A 26,267-nucleotide genomic window follows, 5' to 3' on the forward strand; every position below is an offset into this window, starting at 1 on the left:
AGCAAGACAACAGCTATACGTTATTAGCGGTTTGACGCGATTTGGCATGTCAAAAATACACTCAAAAACTTCTACGTACCGTGGAGAGCATTCTTACAGGCTGCATCACTGTCTGGTATGGAGGGGATACTGCACATGAACGACAGAATCTGCAGAAGGTTGTAAATATAGTCAGCTGCATCTTGGACACTGGCCAAAAAATTACGCAGGACATCTTTAGGAAGCGGAGTCACAGAAAGGCAGCGTCCATTTCTAAAGATATTCTGATATTTTTTTCTCTCTGCTAGATTATGTAATGCATTGAACTGCTGTTGCTCAGTTCACAAATTTCACGCCACAAACCGGTGATAATAAAACTGACTCTGATTCTGAACTTACTGTCTGTCTAATATCTCTATGCCACTTATAAACTTAGAAACGTAATCAGATCTACTCTCAGCCTCATCTGCTCCAGAGAAAATAGCCCCGGTTTGTCTCAACCCCCATTATCGCGCATGCGCTCTAATCCAGGCAGCATCCTGGTTAACGTCTGCAGCATCCTCTACAGAGCCTGGACATTCTTTCTGGTATGGAGCCACCAGAGTGAAATGGTTTACCCGCTCTCAATCTGTCTTGCAATACCATGAGTACTTATCTTATTAAGCGGCCTTATGTGCAGTGCCTTGTCAAAATCCTTCTGAAAATCCAAATACCCAATATCCACTAAATCTTTTGCTGTTATTTCCTCAAATATCGCATGATTTTCCATCAAAGGGACAAATCACACTTCGGCCGAATTTATCATGTGTCCCTAAATCTCATCCTTCAACACATTCCTAACCATGAAGTTGGACTAATTGGCTTATAATTTCCCAGTTTACCCTCGCCAAATTCTTTAAGGAGGGGACTTACATCTGCAATTTTCCTCTCCTCGGCAATAATTTCAATTTCGAGTGAATCTTAAAAAAACAGCATCAATGCCTTCTCAATCTCTTTACCAATTTTTTTTCATTTAGTTTTCTACCATCAGACCTTTCAGCTACCCAAGTACCATCTCATTAGTTACTGACACTCTTCAATTACTGGCGTACTGCTGGTGCCATTTGGAGTGCAAACTGGTGCAACAAAATTATTGAGATCATCCCCATTTCTTTCTTTCCCCAATTACTACCTCGCTTGCTTTACATCCACTCTCTCCTCTGTTTTGCTCCTTAAATCTCTGGAAAAGAATAGACTTTTGTATACTCGAACACGGGTGGAGGTGAAAACGTGCGGTGGATCGAGAGAGCGAGCAGGGAGGGGGAAGAGAGCAGTGAAGTTGAAAGGGTGACGTAAGGCATGTGCCAGCTGATTGGCCCTTCACTCAACACTGGAATAGTTCCCAAACGACACGTACTGACCTGTTTATTTCTAATAGAACCGGGTCAGTCCCCAACTGGACCCCTGTCCCGCTCACACCTCAAAGCCCGGCGTCAGTCCCAAACTAATCCCACTGTCCCTTTCTCTCGCCAGAGCCACAAGTCAGTCTCCAAAGTTATTAATTGAGGTAAGTGGAATAAAGATGCTATAAGTCTTGGAGCATGGAATCGGGAAGGGATATTCTCCGGGGAATGCAAAAGGGAAATATGGACGCATTTCAGGCAGCACTTGCATGGGGTTCTGAACAGGTTTCTCCATTCAGGCAGAGAAAGGTTTGTGGTGTGAAGCAGCCATGGTTGACAAAAGATGTGCAACATCTGGCCAAGAGGAGGAAAGAAGCTGACTTGAGGTTTATGAAGTAAGGGTCTGAAAGGGCTGTAGAAAATTACAAGGTAGACAGGAAGGAGCTGAAGAAATGAATTAGGAGAGATAGAACGGTCTTCAGAATGTCTGTGAGAAAAACCCCAAGGCATGCTGCAAGTATGTGAAAAAGAGTATGACCAGAGTGAGGGCAGGGCTGATAGGGATAGAAGATGGAACATGTACCTGGAGTCAGGGGAAGTCGGGTAGGGTCTTAATGAAGCTACTCATGCAATATTCACCAGTCAGGAGGTCTTCCTGTTTATGAAGACAGTGTTAAGTGGGCAGATCTGCTAGAACATGTCAAGAATAAGAGAAAGGTTGCCTGGGACTTCTGAAAAAAATTGAATCGACACGTTCTCTTGAGTGGTCCGGATAACCACAGGTTACTGCAGGAAGTGGGTGAAGAGATTTCTGCACCTTTGGCAATGATCTTTGTGTGATCACTGACCGCAGAATTTGTGCCAGATTAGAGCGTGGAAAGTATTATCCCTCTGTTCAAGGAAGTGAGTAAGGAAACTGTGAAAATTATAGTCCAGTGAGTCTTACTTCAGCGGTGGGCAAATTAGAGACAGGATTTACGAGAACTTGGCGAAGCTGAATCTGATTGGGTAAAGTCAGTTAGGATTTATGAGGGGCAGGTCAAGTCTCACGAGTCTGGTCGAGCATATTGATAAAGTTAGAGAAGTTGATCTGGTATAAATGGACGTTAGTATATGAATGCTATAGATGAGGAAGTAGAAGGGAGGAGTTTGTAAGCTTGTAGATAATATGGAGGTTGTTGAAGTTGTGGATAGTGCAGAATATTATCATAGAATACAGCATCAGGATGCAGAACTGATCTCAGAAGTGGATGGACTTCAAACTCGAAAGTCGTGAAGAGCTTCACTCTAAAAGGACTAATTTTGTAGCAGAATGCAGTGCTAGTGGTCGGATTATCCGCAATGCAGAGGAACAGAGGCACAACAGGGTCCAAATCCATAGATCCCTCAATGTTTCTTCAAAAGGTAGGGTGGTTAAAAAGGCATATGCCGACCTTGAAAGGCATTATGTCGACCTTCATTCGTAAGGGTCTTGTGTTCCATAGCCACGAGATAATGTTGTAAATCTAAAATTCCTGCTTGGACCACACTTGGAGTGCAGTGTTTATTTCTGAGCGCCTCGTCGTAGGAGTTTTGTGGCAGCATTTGAGAGGTTGCAGAAGTTTACCAGGACGCTGCCTGTTATACAGAGCAGATCTTATGAGGACAGGTTGAGCACGCAAGGGCTTTTCGCTTTAGAGTGGAGAACGAGAACTGGCTTAATAGAGGTGTACAAGATGAAAAGCAAAGGAGAACAAGTGGATAGCGAGAGACTTTTCTCCAGGGTGGAAACGGCTGACATGATGGGGCGTAATTTTAAAGTGACTGGAGAAGATTAGAGGGGATGTCAGAGGAAGAGTGCGTGGAATGACCTGCCACGGGTGATGGAGGGGCAGAACTATTAGGGACATTGTAGTCTTAGATAGGCAGTTGTATGATCGACAAGTGGAGGACTATGTTAGAGGGAGCATCTATTTCGATCTTGGAGGAGTGTCGAAGGTTCGCACGTTCTGGGCTGAAGCGACTGCATTGTGCTGCAAAGTTTTATTGAATCGAATTTGTTGAACACTGAGAAACATATATCCAGGCAGATTAAGAAAGATGCAAAAACAATTGGGTTGCTGTCATGGGGGATTTAGACTTACCTACTATTACGTTTTTCTTAGTGCAACTGATTTAGAAAGGTCACCTTTTGCCAGGTGCATCCAGAAGAGTTTCTTAAATCAGTATGTGATTAGTCTAACAGGACCGGGAGCTGGTTTCGAGGAAGCAAATTGACAGGTCTGGTAACTGTGACAGAAGACACTGATTACGAATAAGCACGTTAATTATTTAATTACAAACAGTAAATGGTTCTATCAAACATCTATGTACCCCCCGCACCACCGAACACGTTACACAAGCTACAAAACTATATTCCATAATCAGATACTTCGTTAGAAATGTATATGGGCTCCTCGATAACTGCACAGATTGTCCCAATGTTTCTTCAGTGATGAGCACAACCTCAGTGTGAACACTGAGGATCACAAAGGACTGAACCTCCCACACCTGCTGTTCTTCTGTCCCTGAGATACCGGAAATCTGACACCAGCGCCCTGGCACACCAGGCAACCAATGGGAAGCGGCCGTTGCATCGTTCATGTGGGCCAATCGATGACCGCCACGGCAGAAACATCTATAAGAAAGCTGTAAACTCGGCCCTCACATGACAGGGCTGTAGAGGGTCTGGTGTTGGGTAATGAGCCCGGCCAGGTGATAAACACTTCACTGAAAGAACAGTTCGGGAACAGCGAACACAACACTTTAAGGTTTAACATAGCTACAGATCCCTTCTTGTTTATGCCATATACCTCAGACTTTAGATACAACAGGAAGTCAGGCCATCTGCAGAAATTTTCTGTGGGCTCAGAGCATTAGTTGGGTGTATAACGCGAGTATGGGACGATGGATACAGGGCCATGGTGGAGGACTTCCTCAAATGGTGCAAGCGGAACCATCTGCAAATCCGCATCAGTCAGACAAAGGAGATGGTGATTAACTTTAGGAAGACCAAGCCTGCATTGCTCCCTATTACTACTGATGGTGAGGATGTGATGTGGTGAGGACCTACAAGTGCCTGGGGGTCGAAAGATGTGAGTGGAGCACCAACACAGAGGCTGCGTTCAAGGAGGGACAGATTTGCCTCTAATTCCTAACGACTCAGAGGTCCTTTGGAGTATGCAGACTTCTCCTTCACATGATCTACCAGTGCGTTGTAACCAGAACTATCTTCTATGTAGGGGTGTGCAGGGGCAATGACGTCAACACAGTGATCCCAACAGGCTCAATAAGCTGATGAGAATATCTGGCTCCATTATAGGAGTTAAACTGGACTCACTGGAGGATGTGGACGAACAAAGGACCCTCAAATTGTGGCTATTCTGAACAATGTTTCCTGCCCCCTGCAAGCCACCTTGTCTGAAAAGAGGACCGTTTTCAGTAATAGACTAAGACAACTGCGCTGCTCCAGAGTGCTATATGAGGTCACTGAAATTAGTCAACCCGTAGCCAGGAAAGTGATAACTCACTCCTGGTAAACTGTTATTATCCTCTGTTAACCAGAATTCTGCTTACCAGACCCTGCTATTGCCGACACCCCGTACAATACTTCCATCACCTCTTACTTGGATGGTACAAACTTGGAAATCTTGTTAGGTTTGAATTGTAAACTTGGACATTTTATTTTAAAAGTTTTATTCTTTCTTACTTCTCTTCTAATATTTGTATATCTGTGAACTTGTAATGCTACTGCGGCACTGGAATTTCCTTCAGCATCAATGAAGTATCTATCTCTCTTTAAGGATATGCATGGACCTTGCGAGAGTGTAATAAACTGAAAAGAGTAAATTACGAGAACAATCGGCAGGAACTAGGAAGACTTAATAAACTGTTTTGGGGCAAGTCCACAACCAAAATTTGGAGGGTGTTTGTAGTCTAACTGCACTGAGTACAGGACATCTATCTTACAGTGTGAAGGAATGACAATGATCATAAACCCAGACAACTAAGGATGTCGAGGGAAGTCAAGATGAAAAAGGAAAAACATATGAAACTTCAGAAGCCAGAATCACACAGAGCCCAGGAGAATTGAAAAGAAGCAAGAACTCTGGAGGGAATTACGAAATCAAGGATGGGCCATGGAATGTCCTAGGCAAGTAGGATTACAGGCAATCCCAAGGATTCTACACATGCATTAGGAGGAGGAGGACAACTAGGGAGATGGTGGGACCTCTAAAGGATAAAGTGCAAATATTTGTTTGTATGGGAAGAATGTTGTTGAAGTCCATAATGAAAAACTTTCATCAGTACTTACCAATCAGAAGGAGGTAGAGATTGGGGAGATTAGTGCCAAGAGTATCACCATGTCAAAGCATTTGGAAGTAAAGAAGAAAGTAGTGTTAGGTCTCGTAAATAGCATTAAGCTGGACAATTCCCTAGTGCCTGATGTGATATAATCCAGCTTATGGAAAATGACAAGTGAAGAGTTTGCTGGTGTCTTTGCCAATGTCTTTGTGTCCGGCCTCACTACAGACAAGGTCCTAGAAGACTAGTGAATAGTTAATTTTGATCCATTATTCAAGAAGTAAACCAGGGTTAAACCTGAAAACTATAGACCAGTGAGTCTCAGATCAGTGGTAAGAAAGTTAATGCTGAAAATTCTTGCAGATTTATCTTTATTTGTAAGAAGCATGGCTTAATTAGGGAGAGTCAGCATTGCTTTGTTCAGGGCAAATCCAGACTCACTAACGATAGAGTTTTTGATGAGCTGACGAGTTGTAATGAAGGATGACTTATAAATGTTGATGGCATGTGTTTTAGTCAGGTGTTCGGTAAACTCCCGCAGGGGAATTTTATCCAGATTTAAGATGCATGGGAATTGTATTCAGAACAAGTTTACTAGGAAGTGGTTGAAGGATTGATTCTAACTGGAGGTCTGTGATTGTTGGGTTTCCAATGGGATCCGTACTGGGATCTGTGCAGTTTGTGATCTGTATAAATGACCTGGATGAAGATGTACATAGGTGCATCAGTAAATATGCAGATCATTCAAAGATCGCTGGTGTGATAGCATAGCTGACTTGCAAAGAATACAGAGGGATATCCTGTAGACCTGTTACACATGTGGGCAAAGAAATGACAGATGCAGTTTAACCCAGCCAAATTAGAAGTTTACACTGTTCAGGGCAAGACCCAAAATAAGTCTTCCACTTATCAAGTTTTGATGAATCGAGGGATCTCAGGGTCCAATTTCATCGCTTTCTGAAAGTAGCTACAGATTGAAAGGGTGGATAAGGCGGCAACTGGTATGCTTGACTTTGAGACCAGGCTCATTACACAACTGCCGAACCACTGCAGCTCTGTCATGTAAGGGGTGGGGGGGGGGGGTGGCGTTAGTTTCGTTGTTGATTGAAAGTCGCTTCTACCGTGCGGGTCATTGATTGGCCCACATGAATGATGCAGCAGCTTCTTCTCGATGGTTACCTGTTGTTCCACAGCGCCGATGTCGGATTTCAGGTATCTCAGGGGTATGATAGACAGTGTGGGAGGCTCTGCCCCCTCCTTCAATCCCCAGGCACTTGGGCTCACACTGAACATCGCTGAAGAAACTTTGGGGACATCTGCTGCCAATATGCACAGTCCCTTGTGCACTCTTAACTAATTCTCTGTTTATAGAGTATTTAGTTTTATAGTTTGTGTAGTTTGAGGGGTCTTAGATTATGCACGAACCTTTTACTGTTTGTGACTAATTGAGTATCTTCTTCAGAGCATTGACTCTGAAATTTTTAAATCAGGATATAACTGGAATTGCAAAGCACAACAAAAGAGAAATATATATTTTTTAAACTGACTGGTTTCATCTATCTGCACCACAGCCCTCATACATCTTACATCCATGTACGGATCCAAATTTCTCTTTAGAATAGAAACCAAGCCTGCATCCACCACTTCCAGCAGCATCCCGTTCCACTCTCACCAAAATCTGCGCAAAAACATTACTCCTCAGGTTCCCCAAAAACATTTCATCTTTCAATCTTTACCTACGACCAATACTGGGCGTGAGAGTTGAGGGGAAGACAAGGAGTAGAGAGAAGGTGGGCTGTGAGGGGTAAGGAGCACATGAAGGACAGAAGTTAGTGTTTATACTGACTATCTTTCAAAAAAATTAGTGGTCTGAACTTACTTGCTTCAAGCTTATGAACTGTAGCCTGTACATTCTCAAACATGCTCAGCTCTGACTGACTCTTTTCCTCAACAAGCCACTCCCCTCAGTCACCATCGATGAGATCATAAAAAAATCTAAAACGATCTATCAGATTGCTACTGTACCCCTTCAAACCTGAGCATGCTTCTCCGCATGTTCTCTGTCTTGAGGTCCAGTACTGGCCTGGTTTCCCCAATCCAGTTTCATGTTAAACGTGATTATCATCACTTTGGTCTTCCACTATAATTGGTCCTCCACACCCCAGCTGTTGTTTTGATGCCTGATGACAACTGCCACTGCGGCTTTACCCGAGTCCTTTGTTAAATCAACCCATAGGGTTCTCTACACTTCCTGTACCTATGCCATCACTATCTAATGATTTAATATTTCTTATGCAAATTGCCAGACCAACACCCTCTGCCTATTAATTTAACTTCCCTATGCACAGTATATCCTTGTACGTATCTGGGGGAAGCAACAGTGGCCGTGCATTTGACGAGGGACTCCACCAAACGCAGATTGAGAAAGTAAGGAGGCATGGAATCCATGGGGCTTTCGATCTGGCTTGCCCACAGAAGGCAAAAACTGAGTTGCAGATGGGTCATATTCTGCATAGAGGTCGGTCACCAGTGGTCTGCCACAGGGGTAAGTTCTGGGACCCCCACACTTTGTGAGTTTTTAAATGACCTGGATGAAGATGAGAGGGGATGGGTTGCTAAATTAGCTGATGACGTAAAGGGTGGAGGTATTTTGGATAGTGTGGAGGGCAGTCAGATGTCACAGCGGACATAGATAGGATGTTAAAATGGATTGGCAAGTGCCATCACAAAAGAGTGTGAGATGGTTCATTTTGGTAGGCCAAATATTACGGCAGAATATAGTGCTAACGGTATGAGTCTTGGCAGTGTGGAAGATCAGAATGATTTTAAGGGTCCGCGTTCGTAGGACACTAAAAGCTGATGCGCAGATTGACTCTGTGATTATGAAGGCATACGGTCACATTGGCCTTCATCAATCGCAGGGTTGAGTTTACGAGCTTAATGCCGAGAGGTAATGTTGCAGATATATAGGACCCAGGTCAGACTCCACTTGGAGTACTGTGCTCAATTCTGGTCGCCTTACTACAGGAAAGACGTGGAAACCATAGAAATGGTGCAGAGGAAACTTACAAGGATGTTGCCTGGATTGGGGAGCATGCCTAATGAGAATAGGATGAGTGAACTCGACCTTTTTGTCCTTGAAGCGACGGAGGATGAGATGTGATTTGATAGAGGTGTATAGGATGATGAGAGACATTGATCTTGTGAAAGTCGGAGGCTAGTTGTTCCCCACGGCTGAAATAGTTAGTACGAGAGGGGCTAGTTTTAAGGTGCTTGGAAGTAGGAACAGGGTTTTTTTTTTTTACGCAGAGATTAGTGAGTGCGTGGATTGGGCTGCTGGCGATGGTAGTGGAGGCGGATACGATACCGTCTTTTAACAAGTCGTGGACAGGTACATGGAGATCAGAAAAAAAGAGGGCTATAAGTAACCTTAGGTTATGTCTATGTTAAAGATATGATCGGCGCTGCTTTATGAGCCGAAGACCCTGTATTGTGCTGTAGGATTTCTATGTTTATGTTTCTATGTTTCCAACCGACAATCGCGCTGACACCCCCATATACACATTCGTTATCCCAGTGGAAAAAAAAACATCTTTTCAAACAGATCACAGAATAGCTGCCTTCATCTTACAGAAATAGAAAGGCCAAAGTTCAGTTTGTAGATGCATTTATACATGTATCTATAAATGAAACAATCTTGAGTTTCGTCACAGCTCCAAATGCACTGACACCTTGCAAATCCGTGTGCATTCAAATATTCGCAGACACACCCCAAAATCTGCGGACATCCCTATATCCGTGAACACCTCAAATCCGTGACCACATCTACAGAAACACCTGTATGCACATTTGATCATCCCAGCAAAAATATCATTTGAAACGGTTCAGAATGTAAATGTCTCCACCTTAAAGATACTGCAGGAACAACCTTGAGTATCTCTAAATAATACAAATTTGAGAATAGTCAAACCCAAAATCCACCGGCATCCATTAATCCTTGTGCACTTATGTGCGCGGACACACTCCTAAATCCCCAAATCGGCGCGCACTGTTCAAGTGCAAATCAAAATGCATACGCATCACCAAAATCTCTGACAGCTGCGCATGGACAATTGATTATCCCACTTAAAGATTCCCTTCAAACACTTTAAAAAATGTTTTTTTTTTCCTCCTTAAAAATAGAGCATGAATGGCGTTCAACGTTTAAAGTTGGTTTATCATCAGGGTATCTATATAAAAAAAAACATCCTTGAGTTTGTCACATTTCTAAATCAATCGACGTAAACCTTTCCATTCGCAGCCATTTTCAACACACACCTAAATGTGCGCACCTCCCCAAATCCGCACGTACCCTCAGCCCATGTGCGCAGACCCAAATCCATTTGCAGCACCCAGCAAACATGCAACCCAGAAATCAGTATGCACCACATAATACACTGACATCCCCAAATCTGTGTGCACTCCCAACTTCTCCAGCAGAGGTAAATCTGAGTACATGCTCATATCCACTGTCACCGCCAGTGCACATTAGATTATCCCAGAGCAAGAAACATTCTTATAATAGCTACTCTGAGCAATATCAAGGACAAAGTTCAAAATTCAAAGTGCCTTGAGATTCATCACACCGCAGATCGCCTGTAATCTGTGTGCACTCCTAAACCCGCCGACGCACCCGAATCTCTGTCCACTCCCATTCCGAATCCAACAAACTATTCAAAAACATACACCAAAATCTCTGCACACCCCAGGTCCGCGTGCATACATTTGGCATACAGATCCCTAACACTTTTCGCATCCACTAAGTACGATGCACCCGTATTTGCAGACGTATCCTTACCTCTATGAGCATCCCAAACCCGTGTGGACCAAATCCATGTTCACCCCCAAATCTGTGTTTTCCTCAAACCGGAATCAACCCCAACAGCTGCGTGCACACTTAAATCCAGCGGAAGCCCAAATACCTGTGGTCCCCCAAATCCTCAAGCAACCACAAATACGTCCACCTCAAGCCGGCTGATACCACGTGCCCTCGACACACCGCCATGCACATGAGATTATCGTTGAACAAGAATCATTACAGAGAGTTCATAAAATAGCTGTCTCAATGAAACAATATCGAGATTCGTCATTCATCCGAATGTGCGGGTACCGTACATGTGTGTAAGCGTGACAGAGCCACAGTCCCAAATGCGCATACACACCCAAATTCGTGTGCATCCCTAAATACGCCGAGACACCGCAATCTGTGGTCATCTACCAATTCGTGCGCATCCCCAAATCAAAGGGGTTGCGCATATCCCAAGTAAGTGCGCACCCCAAGCACGCTGATACCCCTACATGGGCAGTGGCGTACCCCAATGGAATAATCATTTAACACAGTTCACAAAATAGCTGTTTTCATTATAAAACCACAAGAGAACCGATGAAATTTCAATGTGCATTATTTATGAACGTATCTGCGAATGAAATCTTAACATACGTCACAAGTGCAAATCCAGTGACACCACAAATCTTTTCCGTTTTCCCAAATCGGTGTGCACCTTTATTTGCCTGACAATGCCCTGAAACTATGCAATCCGTAAATCAGTGCGCACCACAAACACACTGCCAACGCCACATGCATTATAGTTTAACCCAAAGCACAATCATTGCAAAAAAATCTGAAAATGGGTGTTTCGACATTAAAAATCCGCAAGCAGCCTAAACATCGACTGCAACGCCAAACCGGGGGACCCATGTCTGGGTAACTGCAAATCCGTGTGCAATCGGCTATTCGACAACAAACCCTAAACCTGCTAACGTCGCCAATTCCTTGTGCAACACCAAATCTGAGCACATCACCAAATTCGAGCAACCCAGAATCAAAGTACACCACGTGGACATAGACAACCCCACATGCACACTACTTTATCCAAAAGCAACTGTCGTATCAAACAGTTCACCAAATAGCTGCCCTCAACTTCAAGGTTCAAAGTTGACGCACACAACGCTGGAAGAACTCAGCAGGTCAGGCAGCATCCCTGAGAAAAGAGCAGCCAACGTTTCCGGCCGAGACCCTTCATCAGGAAAGGGGGGAGAGGGCCGAAGCCCAGTAACAGAGAAAGGGGACGGGATAGGCCCTATTGACAGGTGTATGCGGTTGAGTCGAATCCAGGGACAGACATAATGGAATGGTGAAGCAGGCTCGATGGACAGAATAGCCTAGTTATCCCCCCATGCCTTATTGTCTAAGGGAATTGAAGAACGGCAGGGCGGCGGCGGAGCAGCTACCAGACGTGGTGATGTGAAGGTAAGGAGATAAGATAAAGAAGCTATTGGAAATGGGAGATGGTGAAGGGGAGAGTGGACTTCACGAGACGTTTGAGAAATCGATGTTCACGTCACCAAGCTGGAGGCTACTCAGATGGGATTTCAGTTGTGTTTCCTGAAACCAGAGTGTGACCATATCGCCGCAATGGAGGAGGTGTGGACTGACATGTCGTTTTGGGAATGGGAAGTAGAACCAAAATTGATGTACACTGGAGATCCCGCTATATCCAGCGGACGGAGCTTCCAATTGGCTATACCATGCTCTTTTCCGTCTAACGTACTGTTTGTTATCATCAATTTGGGTTGCTTACGTTTTGTCGATATGAAACAATTGAATAACATACGGTTGACTTAATTCAAATTTTGGCTTCATTAACACTTTGCTGGTTTATAGTTGACATGTTTTTAAATTACTGAATTATGGGAGTGAATTAAATTAATTCATACAATGTTTCTTTAATTAAAATATATAGGGCTCTCTTTGGGGTTAATTAGCTCTACTTGACAGGAAAAAAAAACGAACAAGTGGTCAGCGATTTACTCCACAGTTCTGTGCACCACAGTTCATCTCAGCTGCTGGTGGGAATGCACAATTAAGTTGGCCTGCCAAACGCCATTGTTTGAAAATCCGCCAATTGGGACAATACGTCCGAGTACTGAGTATGACAACTGGGGGATCAGTTGACGAATAGGAGGAGCTGCAGCCTGGAAAGGAGATGCTGCTGCCGCCTTTGGTTTAGGCTCAAGTCGGGGCTTTATTAATGAACGGAAATATCCTGAATTTCGACTGAGTCACCACGTAAATAAGGGTATTTGTGCAGCAGCTAAATTTCCTCAGCAAATAGCCGAAGAAGTGAAATATCCGTTCCGAAATATTGAAATCAAATCCTGTTCCCGAGAGCTGAAAATATATGAAATTCACAAAAAATATTATCCGCAAGTGTATGAAGCTGCCGGACAGGGAAAAAAGAAAAACCATGAGACCTCCTCCTGCTCACGATCTCCGGATCACTCTGATTATCTTCGTTGTTCTAATCCCGTAACCATAAGCGGCCACTGCAATGGGAGAGAGAGGGAAAGAGAGAGAGAGAGACAGAGAGAGAGAGAGAGAGAGAGAGAGAGAGAGAGAGAGAGAGAGAGAGAGAGAGAGAGAGAGAGAGAGAGAGAGAGAGAGAGAGAGAGAGAGAGAGAGAGAGAGAGAGAGAGAGAGAGAGAGAGAGAGAGAGAGAGAGAGTGGGGGGAGGAAGAGCGGCGAGGAAGCGGGGGAGTAAGGGAGAGGCGGGCGAGGAGAGAGAGACAGAGAGAGGGAGAGAGCGCATGAGAATGTATCTTCAATCGGTTCTTTGTTTCCTGGCTGCCTGTATGGAGAAGGATTTCAATGTTGCATATAGAAAATATACTTTGAAAATAAATGTACTTTGAACATTTGAAATTTGATTCTGTTGTTTTTTAATATTAAAAGCCAATCATATCCCTTCCCACTATATACTGTTTTTGCAATTTATATGCCCCCAATTTTAACTGTCGTATCTAACCTGTGTCTTCTGCAATACTCCCAGGAATTCGAACAGTGACGTAATGGCACAGAGGTCACTGAAGGTGCACAAACTCTTCGACAGAATGAAGGCATCCAATGGGATAACTGTTTTTTGTGGCCGGGCATAAGAAGAGGAGAGTGAGGTTTAGTGGGGATCGGAGGAATTAATTCTTCTCAAAGTAAAAATCTGGAAAACAGAGCCTGAGCGGATTATGCAGACAGGTATTTAAGGACCATTTTCTTGAACACTTGAATCATCAAAATAGCTGGCAACAGACCAAATGCTGAATTGGAAGAGACAGATTTTCGATGATCAGCAATCACACGATGGGCTCAGACTCTGCCTTGAGAATCTGCAACAGAGAACTTCAACCGAACTGACCTGAAATATTCAAAAACATTGTCATGAATTTCTATTGATCGAGGGTAAAATAATGAAATATCATGATACATGGAAAGTGGTGAGGCATTGTGGATAATACTGGAGAGATTTCTGAAAGATTGATTAATGGATGGGATCAAACACTGTACAGCATGGAAACAGGCCCATCGGTCCATTATATGTGTGCGCCCACTATCAGATCTACCTATACTAATTAATTCCTTGCTCATTGAAATATTTGTGCAAATGCCTCAAGAGTTGTAGGGTCATAAAACACTACTGCATATAACCATGCACTTTATCTTACCTAGAACCCCCGACCTATTAATCTGTCAATTCCTATCAACTGGAGCCGATCCAACACTCTCTGAAATGTTGGAATGATACCCGCCTTCACCACTTTCTGTGGCAGCTTGTTCCACAATCTCGCCACCCTCCGATTAAAGAATAAACCCCTCATGTTCCTTTCTAACATTTCACCTTTCTCTCTCAGACTCTGGTTCTAGACTCACCCATCCTCAATGGAAATCCCGGGTTACATTTTCCCTACGTACAACATTCATAAATTTGAGTACTTGAATCAAATCTCCTCTTGTTCTCCTGTGATCTAGGGAATATTCACAACACGTTAAACTCTGCCCAATAAAGCAGGTTCTCAAGTCCTCGTATTATCCTTGTAAATTTGGTCTACACTCTTTCAATCTTCCTGATATATTTCCTATAGATAGGTGACTATAAATGGTCACCATACTTTAAATTAGACCTCACGAATGTCTCATTAAATGTCAAAGCAAAACAAACTCCCCAAGCCCCTCACTAAATAATTTGATTGACCAAATCTTATGTAGCAAAAGCAATCCTCCTCTTCCTCCATTGGCATTATACATCGTGTTCCCAAATCCCTCTGTTCCTCCACACTTTTTAATTCCCTGCGGTGCACGCTGCAAGTTTTATCCATGTTTTTCTATCCAAACACCACACACATTTTTGCATTAAATTCCACCTGCATGTTTACAACTGGTCCAGATCCCATTGCAGACTTTGATAACCTTTCTTCCTGTCCACCATACTCTCATTCTTGGTGTCATCCGTAAATACAGTAATCGAATTTACCGCATTGTCTTCCAAAGCATTGATACGGATGCCAAAGAACAGCAGCCCCATTATCCATTCCCACATCACAGCAGTAGTCTCAGGTCTCCAGTCGGAGAGGCGACTTCTACTGCCAGTCTGCGGCTTATCCAGTTAAGACAATGTCTTGGCGGGATGAAGAAAAAAATGAATTTTTATCAACCTACCATATGTGATAATCAATTGACTTAATAATGTTCATGTAGAAATCATCGTTTGCCTTTCTTTCATCAAGCTTTCCTGCAATTTCCTTAAAAAAATAATCCGCAGATTCACTACTACCTGGGAGAGGCAGATTCTCATCATCGCCACCGGAAATCATTTCCCCTGAATCTTGATGATATGTCTTCGGTCCAAAGCTTACTTACCAGTGGAAAGAATACTTCAGTCCCCATCTCATGAACCCGTTTCAGAAACGTGCATGTTTGGTAGCATTCCCTCAGTTTCTTAGTTTGAGCATATAAAATTTACCGGAGAAGATATGACTGATCTTAGATAGTTGATTGTGGGTAAATTCTCGGGCCCCGACGAGATGTATCCCGGGCTCTTGTGCAAAACAACAAGGAAGAGAGCTGGGGCAATGCCAGAGATTATTAAGCGTGCACTGGCTAGTGAACGTGTGATGTGTGATGTGCCACATGAACAGAAGATAACATGTGTGAATCAGTATTCAAGAACAGCAATAGAGAAAAAAAAACAGAAAATTATAAAAAAGGTTCGTTTAAAATTTTTCAATAAACATTAAAATTTGAACTACTGAATCACGGAACAGTGAGTACCTCCTTCATATTATCCATATCCAAGCAAATGATCCTGTTTTTTATTCTTCCTTAGTCCGAATTTCTAGTTATTCCCTTGCTCTTGATGTATGTATACAATATCATGAGATTTCCGTAGTCTATTTTAACATTCATATATCCCTTCGTTAGTTCTTTGTGGCTTCTTTATAATCCTTGTGCTCATTTGATCCTAATTTACGAAGCTTGACATTTCTTTCTTTTTTTGTTCTTCTTGGCTGAAATCACCACCTCCCTGTACATCCGAGGATCATTTATATTTCAATGTCTGTCCATCCTTCTCTCTGTATTCTGTACAATGATCTTTAACCACTCTCCGCATTTCTGATGTAGACTTGCCAGAAAAATCATTTTTCCCAATTAATGACTTTAAAAAAAAATCCTGCCTTGTGCCATCACAATTTGCCCTATTCCAATGTAAGACTCTCCCAGAGTTATCATACGTCTAGTTATCCTGATTCTGATGGATTTGTGGCCACAGTTGCTCAACTACTCACACATAGAAATTCATATTTCCCAACACCGGGTAGTAGTAGTACAATCTGATCTATTTGATTGGGTCCTTCGTATACTTGAGTTTCACTAAATAGCTCAGTAACTAAACCCGCAAATATGTTCTCCCTTGACTTTAGCTCTGATAGTATCCATGATTGGCTGAGCAACCACTCTCCCTCTCCTCCCCCCACCCCCGACAACTTTAAGTTCGTCTTTAGCTTTTCATGGAATTTAGAGCAATTAAGCTACATTTTTACACTTTATCGTAGATGGACATGTGCAGAATGAACCCCACACTCCAATATTTAATCATAGACAAACAAGTATAAAATGAACCCGCATTGGCTCACGGCCTCAGACCGGGAGATATAGAAGGAGTGTCACCACTCTGAATTGTGTGTGTGTGTGTGTGTGTGTGTGTGTGTGTGTGTGTGTGTGTGTGTGTGTGTGTGTGTGAGTGTGTGTGTGTGTGTGTCTGTGTGTGTGAGTGTGTGTGAGTGTGTGTGTGTGTGTCTGTCTGTCTGTGTGTGTCTGTGTGTGTGTGTGCGTGTGTGTGTGTGTGTCTGTGTGTGTGTGGCTGTGTGTGTGTGTGTGTGTGTGTGTGTATGTGTGTGTGTGTGTGTGTGTGTGTGTGTGTGTGTGTGTGTGTGCGTGTGTCCTTATTATTTCTCTTGACATTGCACTGTTTGTTGTGTTATACACATTGCATGTTCAAGTAACTGTAACTAAGAAAGTTAGTCAGGGGTATAACCGTCTCCAGAGACTGATACCCTATATAAATCACGGTCGTTTGGATTGCAGCAGTTCAGTATCAGCTGGAGCTGTGAGTTCAGGAGCAGTAGGAGTGAGATTCTAACTGAAATGGTGTATCTGGTCATCTGGCGAATACGAGAAGTTTACTATCCTTTTATTTCAGTCTTTGCAATTCCCGGTAAGCTACAGTGTCAAATGCCGTTGATGGGAATCGCAGTTTAATTCGAATGTTGTGATTGTTTCTGTCGCTGGTTATATTGCCACCTGTAGACATTTAGACATTGTTCCGTGCTGTATCCTCTGGAATCAGTCAATGCTATCTTATAAAGTCACTGAGGTGGCAAATGCTTCAATTGTAAACAGGCACATGGAATGCTGGGAGCACCGAGCCCCATGAAGCTTATATAGAAAGAGAAACCAGTTAACACTCGTGTTACGGGCCTCCCTTTGAGCGGGTCTTCGACATATTCTGTTTGGCCTAAATATGCAGTTACAGCATTTATTAAAAAAAAAAAAAATCCGTCCTTCGGCTGTTCTGTCGCTGGCAGGGATCGCCATGGAAGTTGATGATTGTCCGATGGAGGAATTTGGATGTATTCATTTCATCGAAAGGAGATGAGGAAGGCGCCGGTAGAAAATGTTCCATCCAGTATTGACTGTCAGTAGGCAGATAACAAGTTTTATCTTTCGTTACCCACTTCACAGTCCTTTCATCAGTTACGCACCTGCATTCAGATAATATTGTTTTTGCCTTGTTGTTTAAACATCTCTGTTTCCGCCAGCTCTCCGCCCTATCTAGACCATTCCAACGTTAAATGCAAAAATAAAATGGTATCTCAAACTGCGGCATTGTCTTTTGCTCAATGTGTTCGTAACTTGCTGTTCCTGTCTCTCTTCCAGCGAACTTGATGGCGATTGTGATCCTGTCCCGGGGAAAGTGCGGTCTCTCCAAATGTGTCACTCGCTACCTGGTGGGAATGTCTGCGGCCGATCTCCTGGTCGTTATCTCCGATCCGCTGCTGAGGTGGACTGCTTGGATTTATTTTCCCCGTTCATTCCTGGACATCACTCCTGTGTGCAGACTCAATATTTGGTTGGTTTTTGCCTGCACTGCGACCTCTGTCTGGCTGACTGTCGCTTTCACCGTCGATCGCTTTGTGGCTATTTGCTGTGAGAAACTGAAAACAAAATATTGCATCGAGATAACGGTGGCTGTGGTTATCGGGACAGTGAGTGTGCTGGCCTGTTTGGAGTGTGTTCCCTGGAACTTTGTATATGAGCCTAGAGAAATTACTGACGGTGTTCCCTGGTTTTGTGTTCTTACATCTAGCTATAAAAACTCTCCTTCATGGACGGCATTTGAAATGTTTCACCGCATTTTAACTCCCTGTCTCCCATTCTTTCTGATTTTGCTGTTTAATATCATGACTGCCAGGCGGATTCTAGAGGCTAGTCGGGCCCGGAATGGACTCCGGGGAATAAACAGTCGAGAGAATGTCAAGGACCGGGAGACGGAGAACCGTCGAAAATCCATCGTTTTGCTCTTCAGCATAACCGGTAGTTTCACATTGTTGTGGGCAACTCAGGTGGTATTTTATACCTATAGACTGATTTCAATGAGTTTTGTTAATTCCGTCAGGGATCCCCGTTACATTATACTAGAGACATCGGGAATGCTGCAGGTTCTCAGCTCCTGCAGCAACACGTGTATTTACGCCCTGACTCAGAGCAAATTCCGAGAGGAACTGAAGAATGCGGTGAAATACCCAATGGATCTGATTTTGAAATTCATTAATCGTTAGAAATGAATGCTGTATAGAATGAAGTTTCAGCTGCATCATGCTCAACATTATCATCCACCACACTCCCTCTCCCCCCCCCCCTCCAATTTTGGGTACATGGAAACAAAGTGATGAACAGCCTTACAAAACAAACAGGAGAAATTCTGCAGGGTCTCGGAATACTTAAGATCACACATATATCAGATTCTTAAAAGAGGGTGACGGCTCGAAAGGTTGACTGTTTTCTCTTTCAATTAGTTGCTGCCTGATCTGCAGAGTTTCTCCAGGCTTCAGTGTGTGTTGCCATAGAGTCAAAAAACAACCGTGTACAACTAATCCCGACGGTATTACTGACATTAGCATCCCAGAGAAATTCCCCTTGTTTCTGACCCTCCCCTCCGATTAATTTGAAGATTGAGGCGAAATTTTTACCGGTGATTCACCGTTCTTATGAAACTGCCTGATATTGACAGAGAGAAAGAGAGAGAGCGCGTACGACCGAGCGTACGAGCGAGCGTGCGAGAGAGAGAGGGGGAGAGAGAGAGAGAGAGAGAGAGAGAGAGAGAGAGAGAGAGAGAGAGAGAGAGAGAGAGAGAGAGAGAGAGAGAGAGAGAGAGAGAGAGAGAGAGAGAGAGAGAGAGAGAGAGAGAGAGAGAGAGAGAGAGAGAGAGAGAGAGAGATACATCACGCTACAGAAAATAGAAAGTGCGAGAGAACGCCAGTTTGTTGTTGGAGTGAGTTTATTTTAAAGCAGGGTGTGTAACAGTTACGGCAGATGTTCTTGAATCCCGGTCGAGTACGTCCCACGGTGGATCGCCCATTCTGGAGATCTGGATGAGAGAAGGGCAGGAACGGCAGCCAAACATTCCAGGTTTCAGAGGATTCACACAGTCCAAAGGGAGGTCGAAGGATTTAGTGGATTTCTGCTGTTGATCAGGCAGGATGTCATAGAGGCGCTTTCATCGCAGAGGCTCCATCAGTAATAAAAAATGGGTAGAGCTCAAGAATAAGGATGGTGAAATTGCTGTGATGTTACTATACTTAGCCTCCCAGCAGACAGCATACAGAGGAAAAGATATGTCGACAGGTTATCGCCTGACGTCAATTAGAGCAACTGTAGTTGATGAATAATCTACACAGATTCATTGGGAAAAGCCTAACCCCTAAGCCTTGGATGACGTTATTTGTTAAGTTTGTTCAGGAAGATTTCCCGAAACCTTATATAGGTGTCCACCAGGGAGGGAGACGCAGTTAAATTTACATTGTGAAATGAGCCTAGCGAGATTATTGGAGTTACATCTGGAAATATTTAAGTATTAAAATTCAGGCTGTTTTCAGGTCATCAATTTCATGGATGAGACAGGACCTTTGGTGGAAAAATGCATATTTGGGGAAGGCTATTTCAAGCAGAACTGGGCAAGAATCGGACGGATTCGTCTGGGTACCTATGTTACTGGCTTAGTGCATATCTGACATCTGAAAGTCGATCAAATTCAGAATGTTCCTGTTCCTTTGAGGGAGGTAGAGCAGGAAGAGGACATTCAAGAACTGTAGATGGTGACAGGCATTGTATTTAGTTAAACTAAAAGTAGGATGAGTCTTGTTCAAAATTTCGGAAGTTCAAATTAGACCGAGTCTTGGAGGGGCATATATGATCCAAGAACCAAGTCACACAGTCACACTGTGAATCAGGAGAAATAACAACGGACAGGAAATACCCTCATTGCGTGCGATTATCGGGGATACCAAAGTATTTTAGGCATAGATTGAAACAGCAATTTTCTGTGGAGAGCACAGGGCCACTCAAGGACAATGAAGAGGATTTATGCCTGTAACCAGAGTCAGCATGCGAGGCACAAGATAATTACTTTACATTCATTGGTGTTTACTTAGGAGAAGGACATGGAGAAAAGCGGGATCAGGAATGGAGTATGGTGATATTCTCAGCTTGGGAATATTAAATAGGATGCGGTGATGGGTAAACGGCATTGGCGGGAAATGCTGTTGGGGGTTTAGTCCTCCGGGGACAGACCAGAGGCAGCCAAAGATGCAGTGTGAATTGTCGTCACGGTCATCAGACAGGAAATCAGCCGAGAGGACTGTTTCTTGCTGTACTCTTCACTGTTTATTGTTCAATGATTTGAGGAACAGTGAGCAACGTATCAAATGAGCATGTGACAGAATTCTTATTTCTATTCCGTTTCTGGTTGTCATCTGGGACCACTGGTGCAGTAAGCGATCAACCGGAGCGTTCAACGACGAACGGGGCCGATACTTCAGGAGAATTTACCTGCCGAACTCTGAGAAGAGACTGGGGAAGGGAACTGGGAAATGTTGAAACAGGAGCTTATAGACCTCATAGACTAGACTTTATGGGTTAAATGGTCTACCCCATCCCACAAAGATCCTATGTCCAGTAATGGTAGCAAAAACTCTGACTGGTCTCCATGACACTTTTTATCTGCCATAGTGTATATAAGGTTCGTTTGCACGATAAGGACACACTGATATAAAGTCACTGCTACTGTATTCAAAGCACAATGAGCTGACAGGAAACGGCATTGTCCAATGAAGGCTTAGAGCAGCACAAAACTCTAAAATAAGAAGAGGATTTATCAAAACATGATGGAGAGCTGGGCAAACCTGGGCTTTCGCACTGAAAGGCTGACATAAAAAACTTCACCAGCACAGGCCTTTATGATACCAAACCCTGCAGTGCAAGAACACAGACGTTTACAGCAGTTGGCTCCAGACTAAGGACAGAGATCTTTGCAATTTTCGGCACTATACTGTAAGAAATTTTGATTTTACAACAGCTGGCCACGTACTGCAAGCGTACAAATCTATAAAAAATGGCACCGTACTGTTAGGATACAGATGCTTATGACTATAGCCCGCATGCTGTAAGAGACAGGCCTTCACAACAACTGGGCATATAAAATCCTTTATAGGCACGAAAATGAGATGGAAGGACACATGCTGACACTTAACTGGCTTTGTGCTGTGATGAAAGACCTGTATGTAACGCGCTGTAAGGGTTCACTGCTGATGCAATGACGTCTCTGCAGTGGCAGTGTTTGTACGCGTATTTGGAATGTGTGTCCTCCAATAAGAGTCTGCTCTTCCTCCTTGTGGCTCTGAGAGAAGGAATTTCAGGGTATTTGTCGGGGAAACTTGCAGTCAGTAGGCGCGAGTGGAGGGAAGAGGTAGACTGCTGGACGGAGTGGACTTGGAGCGAGGATACGAGGGTCCGCGACACTCGAGTTAGACCGATGGGGGATGCAGGGACGGAAATGTGAGCATTGGGCAGTTTTATGTGAACTGACGCATTTTTTTCTTGTTTTCTGGATCTTTACTAACCTATAACCAAATTTAGAATTAAAATGCTCAGTCTTTTAATTGCAGATGGTGCACTGTTTCTACTTTCGTGGCACTGATTTGTAACGGGGGAAGATATGACGCAACATGCATCCAAACACCATTACTCAAGTTTGGACCGGCCTCAAGCAGTCTTCCCCTAGATTAACCCGCTAGCCGAACCTGACGGTTTTAATTGTGAGGATATCGTTGTTGGATTGATTTCGGCAATGTGTGAATACCCTGAGCATTGAACTAGTTGGGTCGATAGTCGTACTTCGAATTGATTGCTAATTCGCCTGTTAAATACTGTTAAACTTGCGATAGTGGGCGGAGTTTTGATAAAATAGCGGCCTAGCTGTCGTCAAAGCTGATTCTTCCGTACGGGCTCTGCCATAACCCTGATTTTCACCTCTGCGTCGCTCTACGCAATACCGAGCATGCGTTGGTGTACGTCAAAGCGCTAGTTGGCGGTGGGGTTTCCATGCCGCTGTTTAGTGTTTCTTCCTGAGAGACATGGACGAGGAAATGCATTTCAAACATTTTCGCATGTCGGCAGGTAGATCTGACAATTTGGTTCATTTATTTCGCAACGGTGTACGCACCGCCAAAAGGCATGGCGGACAAAAAGCATCCGGAAATGCGTAGGAGGAAATGCGATGCTACCAAGCGGATCAATCACAGTTGTTGCGGTTTGCGTCGCCGTGACGCGTGAGTAGCTTTTCTGCACGTCACCCTACAGCATAGGGTACGGCACAAGTAAGGCGTAGGGTACGCGTCAACTACTGCGTCGATATGACGCACCAGTATAAATCAGCCTTAATACTGACCAGCACTGACGTAATGGTGGGTGAACGAACGGACCCAATCACAAGTTGGGGTTCCCACAGCTGGGTGTGGGAATTTCAAAGTCGTCATTGCTCCCCAAATTCGATCAATATGTGGACTTTGCAACGAGAGGGGAGAACGCGTTGGAGATCATTTATACAAACTTTCCCGACGTGTACCGGGCGGAACACCGCACCCACCTTGGTTATTCAGACCACATTTCTGTTATGCTAGTACCAGCATACAGACCGCTAGTTAGGCGCTCCAGACTAGTTCAGAAGCAGGAGAAAACCAGACCAACAGGAGCCATCTCTGTTCTTCAAGACTGATTTGAGCACACTGACAGGTACATGCTCAAGGAGGCTGCAACCGATGGTGACTCTGCCAACGTAGAGGAGTACACGGCATCAGTGACCAGCTACATCAGCAAGTGCATCGACGACGTCACTGTGGCCAAGATCAACACTGCACGCGCTAAGCAGAAGCCATGGATGACGGCGTAGGTGCGTGCGCTGCTGAGGACCCGCAAATACCATCCACATATTGAGTCTGCACACTGGAGCGATGCCCAGGAATGAACGGGGAAAATAAATCCAAGCTGTCCACCTCAGCAGCGGATCTGCAGACTTTCTCATGTTTTTCGCTGAGCAACCAGTTCATCTGACATTTGCTAGGCCGACCTTTTCCTGTCTACTTTATCCTTTCGTATTTGTGTTTGTGTGCGTGTGTGTGTGTGTGTGTGTGTGTGTGTGTGTGTGTGTGTGTGTGTGTGTCTTCGTTCACGTGTATGTGTGTTGGTCAATGTGTGTGGCCAGGAGGGATGTGAAGTACTGAAGGAGGGTTTAAACTGGGAAATCGCAAAGAAAGACGATAGGGATAGGACAGTGCTGGTGAATTCCTTACAGATGAATATCAATCATCAAAAGCGTGAACTCTGTGAACGTGGCTGCGTGGTGACAACACTCAACCTTTGGCATTAGAGCTCAACCACATGAGTGGAAAATTGCGAAGGTAACGCCCGCGAATTTTGATGCGCTTATTTACAATCAGCCCGGCATTTACATCAGAATCAATGGTGTGGAATTCAAGTGTTCGTTCTAGTGACTGTAACGAAGGAAGCTAGTCAGGGGCATAATCGTATCTCTGGAGACCGATCCTCTGTATAAATCGGGCCGTTTGGAAAGGATCAGCTCAGAGTGTCTGCCGGAGCTGTAGATTCAGCGCCCACACATTCTCACGGAAATGGTGTATCCAGTCATCTGGCGGATAGAGGACGTCTACTATCTTTTTATTTCAGCCTTTGGAATTCCCGGTAAGCCGCAGTGTCAGCTGCCGTTTCGGGGAAATGAGGATTAATTCCAATATTGTAATTATTTCTGTCGCTGGTTTCAACTGTCACCCGTCCAGTCCTAATACTCCAATGTTCAGGAATTGAATGCAAAAACAAGGAATGTGGATTCTGGTATCTGGATCGGAAGACCGCTGCAGAAATGTCGCGATTCCCCCAACACCTGTGGAACGCAACAGGTCAGGCAGTGATCTCCCAGCTGCCTGTATTCAATGGTGTTGTGATCAGGTCTCTGTGCTTTTGGTCTTGTTGCAGGTGAACTGCATTTGGTAATATTGTTCCACATATATTATAACAATTGATTCTCTACGTTTATTTGGGAGCGGTTGTCTGAGTTAGGTGTAACAATTAAACCATCGACTGGTAGTAATACTTCAGTAAATGTGTGCAGTTGCATGCTGTATCAGAAACATTGTGGATCTTTAATACAAGTCTACAATATGACTGAATGTGAAACAATTGATGGACAACACAATGAAGTCGTTGCTGAGCAATTACCGCCATCGACGTGTTGTTTCATATCTATCAGTACTGTGAGATGTCTTCCTTTTTGTCCACATCTGACCCTGCTACAAACATGGGACTACGACACCGAGCTCTGGCTGGACGTAGAGTTCCTCTCCCCGGCGGATTCTGTGGGAGGCGCCGTGTCTGTCTGTCAGGTTGTGTCAGACTGCGCTGTGTCTGATGGTATGTCGATGCTCTGTTATGAAGTCAGTGAAGATGCAGATGTGGGAACAGGAAACTCACCCGGGGAATTCTAGAAGCACGAAGCCCGAAGCAGCTTTTGTGGAAAGAGAAGCGAGTTAACACTCGTGTCAGGGGCCTCACTGAGAACGGTTCTGAGGAAAGAATCGTCAACTGCTTTTCCACAAATTCCTTTTTTACTTAGAGAAGCGTTTCCAGTTTCAGATTTCCCCTGCCACTTCGGTCATTAGTAAGGAATCTGTATTCTGATCATATTGATCTTATTTTACTGCATAAACTCCTTCTCTGTCTCCGTCAGCTCTGCGACCTCACTCCACCCTCCCACCGGTAAAGGCAACAATAAAGTGAAAACATGAAAGGATCCGCTCACACTGCTGCATTGCTCATTGTTCAGTATATTCCCTACATGCTGTTCCCTGTCTCTCTTCCAGGGAACTTGGTGGCGATTCTGATCCTGTCCCGGGGAAATGTGTCAAATGTGTCACTCGCTAATTGATTGGAATGGCAGCGGCCGATCTCCTGGTCGTTATCTCCGATCCGCTGCTGACGAGGACATCTCAGATTTATTTTAACCGATCATTCCTGTTCATCAGTCCTGTGTGCAGACTCAGGATCTGGTTGGTATTTGCGAGCACTGCGACCTCTGTCTGGCTGACTGTCGCTTTCCCCGTCGACCGATTTGTGGCTATTTGCTGTGAGAAGCTGAAAGCAAAATATTGCACCGAGATGACGGCGGCTGTGGTTATCGGGACAGTGAGTGTACTGGTCTGTTTGGAGAGTGTCCCCTGGGGATTTGTACATGAGACTCGAGAAATAATTTACGGTGTTCCCTGGTATTGTGTCTTTGCACCGTACTTCAAACTCTCTCCCTCGTGGGCGGCATTTGAGATGTATCACCGAATTTTAACCCCTTGTGTTCCATTTTCTCTGATTTTCCTGTTCAATATTCAGACTGTCAGGCGGATTCTCGCGGCCAGTCGAGCTCGCAGGGGGCTCCGGGTACAAAAGAGTGAAGAGAATGACAAGGACCGGGAGATGGAGAACCGACGCAAATCCAACGTTTGCTCTTCGGCATAACTGGTAGTTTCATATCGTTGTGGGTAACACAGGTGGTATTTTATATGTTTCAACGGATTTCAAGGAGTTTTGTTTATTCT

At 44.2% G+C, this 26,267-nt stretch overlaps 1 protein-coding gene across 1 annotated transcript in view; it reads left to right on the forward strand.

Moving 5' to 3' along the window:
* LOC132388816 (NACHT, LRR and PYD domains-containing protein 3-like) overlaps positions 1–23,557 on the forward strand; it is a 71,443-nt gene extending 47,886 nt beyond the window's left edge. The window contains 1 exon segment of the mRNA XM_059961238.1: positions 23,401–23,557. Within this exon segment, the coding sequence (XP_059817221.1) occupies positions 23,401–23,557 (157 nt within the window).
* Positions 23,558–26,267: the final 2,710 nt, after the last annotated feature.

The sequence above is a fragment of the Hypanus sabinus genome, unplaced genomic scaffold (assembly GCF_030144855.1).
Source record: "Hypanus sabinus isolate sHypSab1 unplaced genomic scaffold, sHypSab1.hap1 scaffold_417, whole genome shotgun sequence".
NCBI lineage: Eukaryota > Metazoa > Chordata > Chondrichthyes > Myliobatiformes > Dasyatidae > Hypanus > Hypanus sabinus.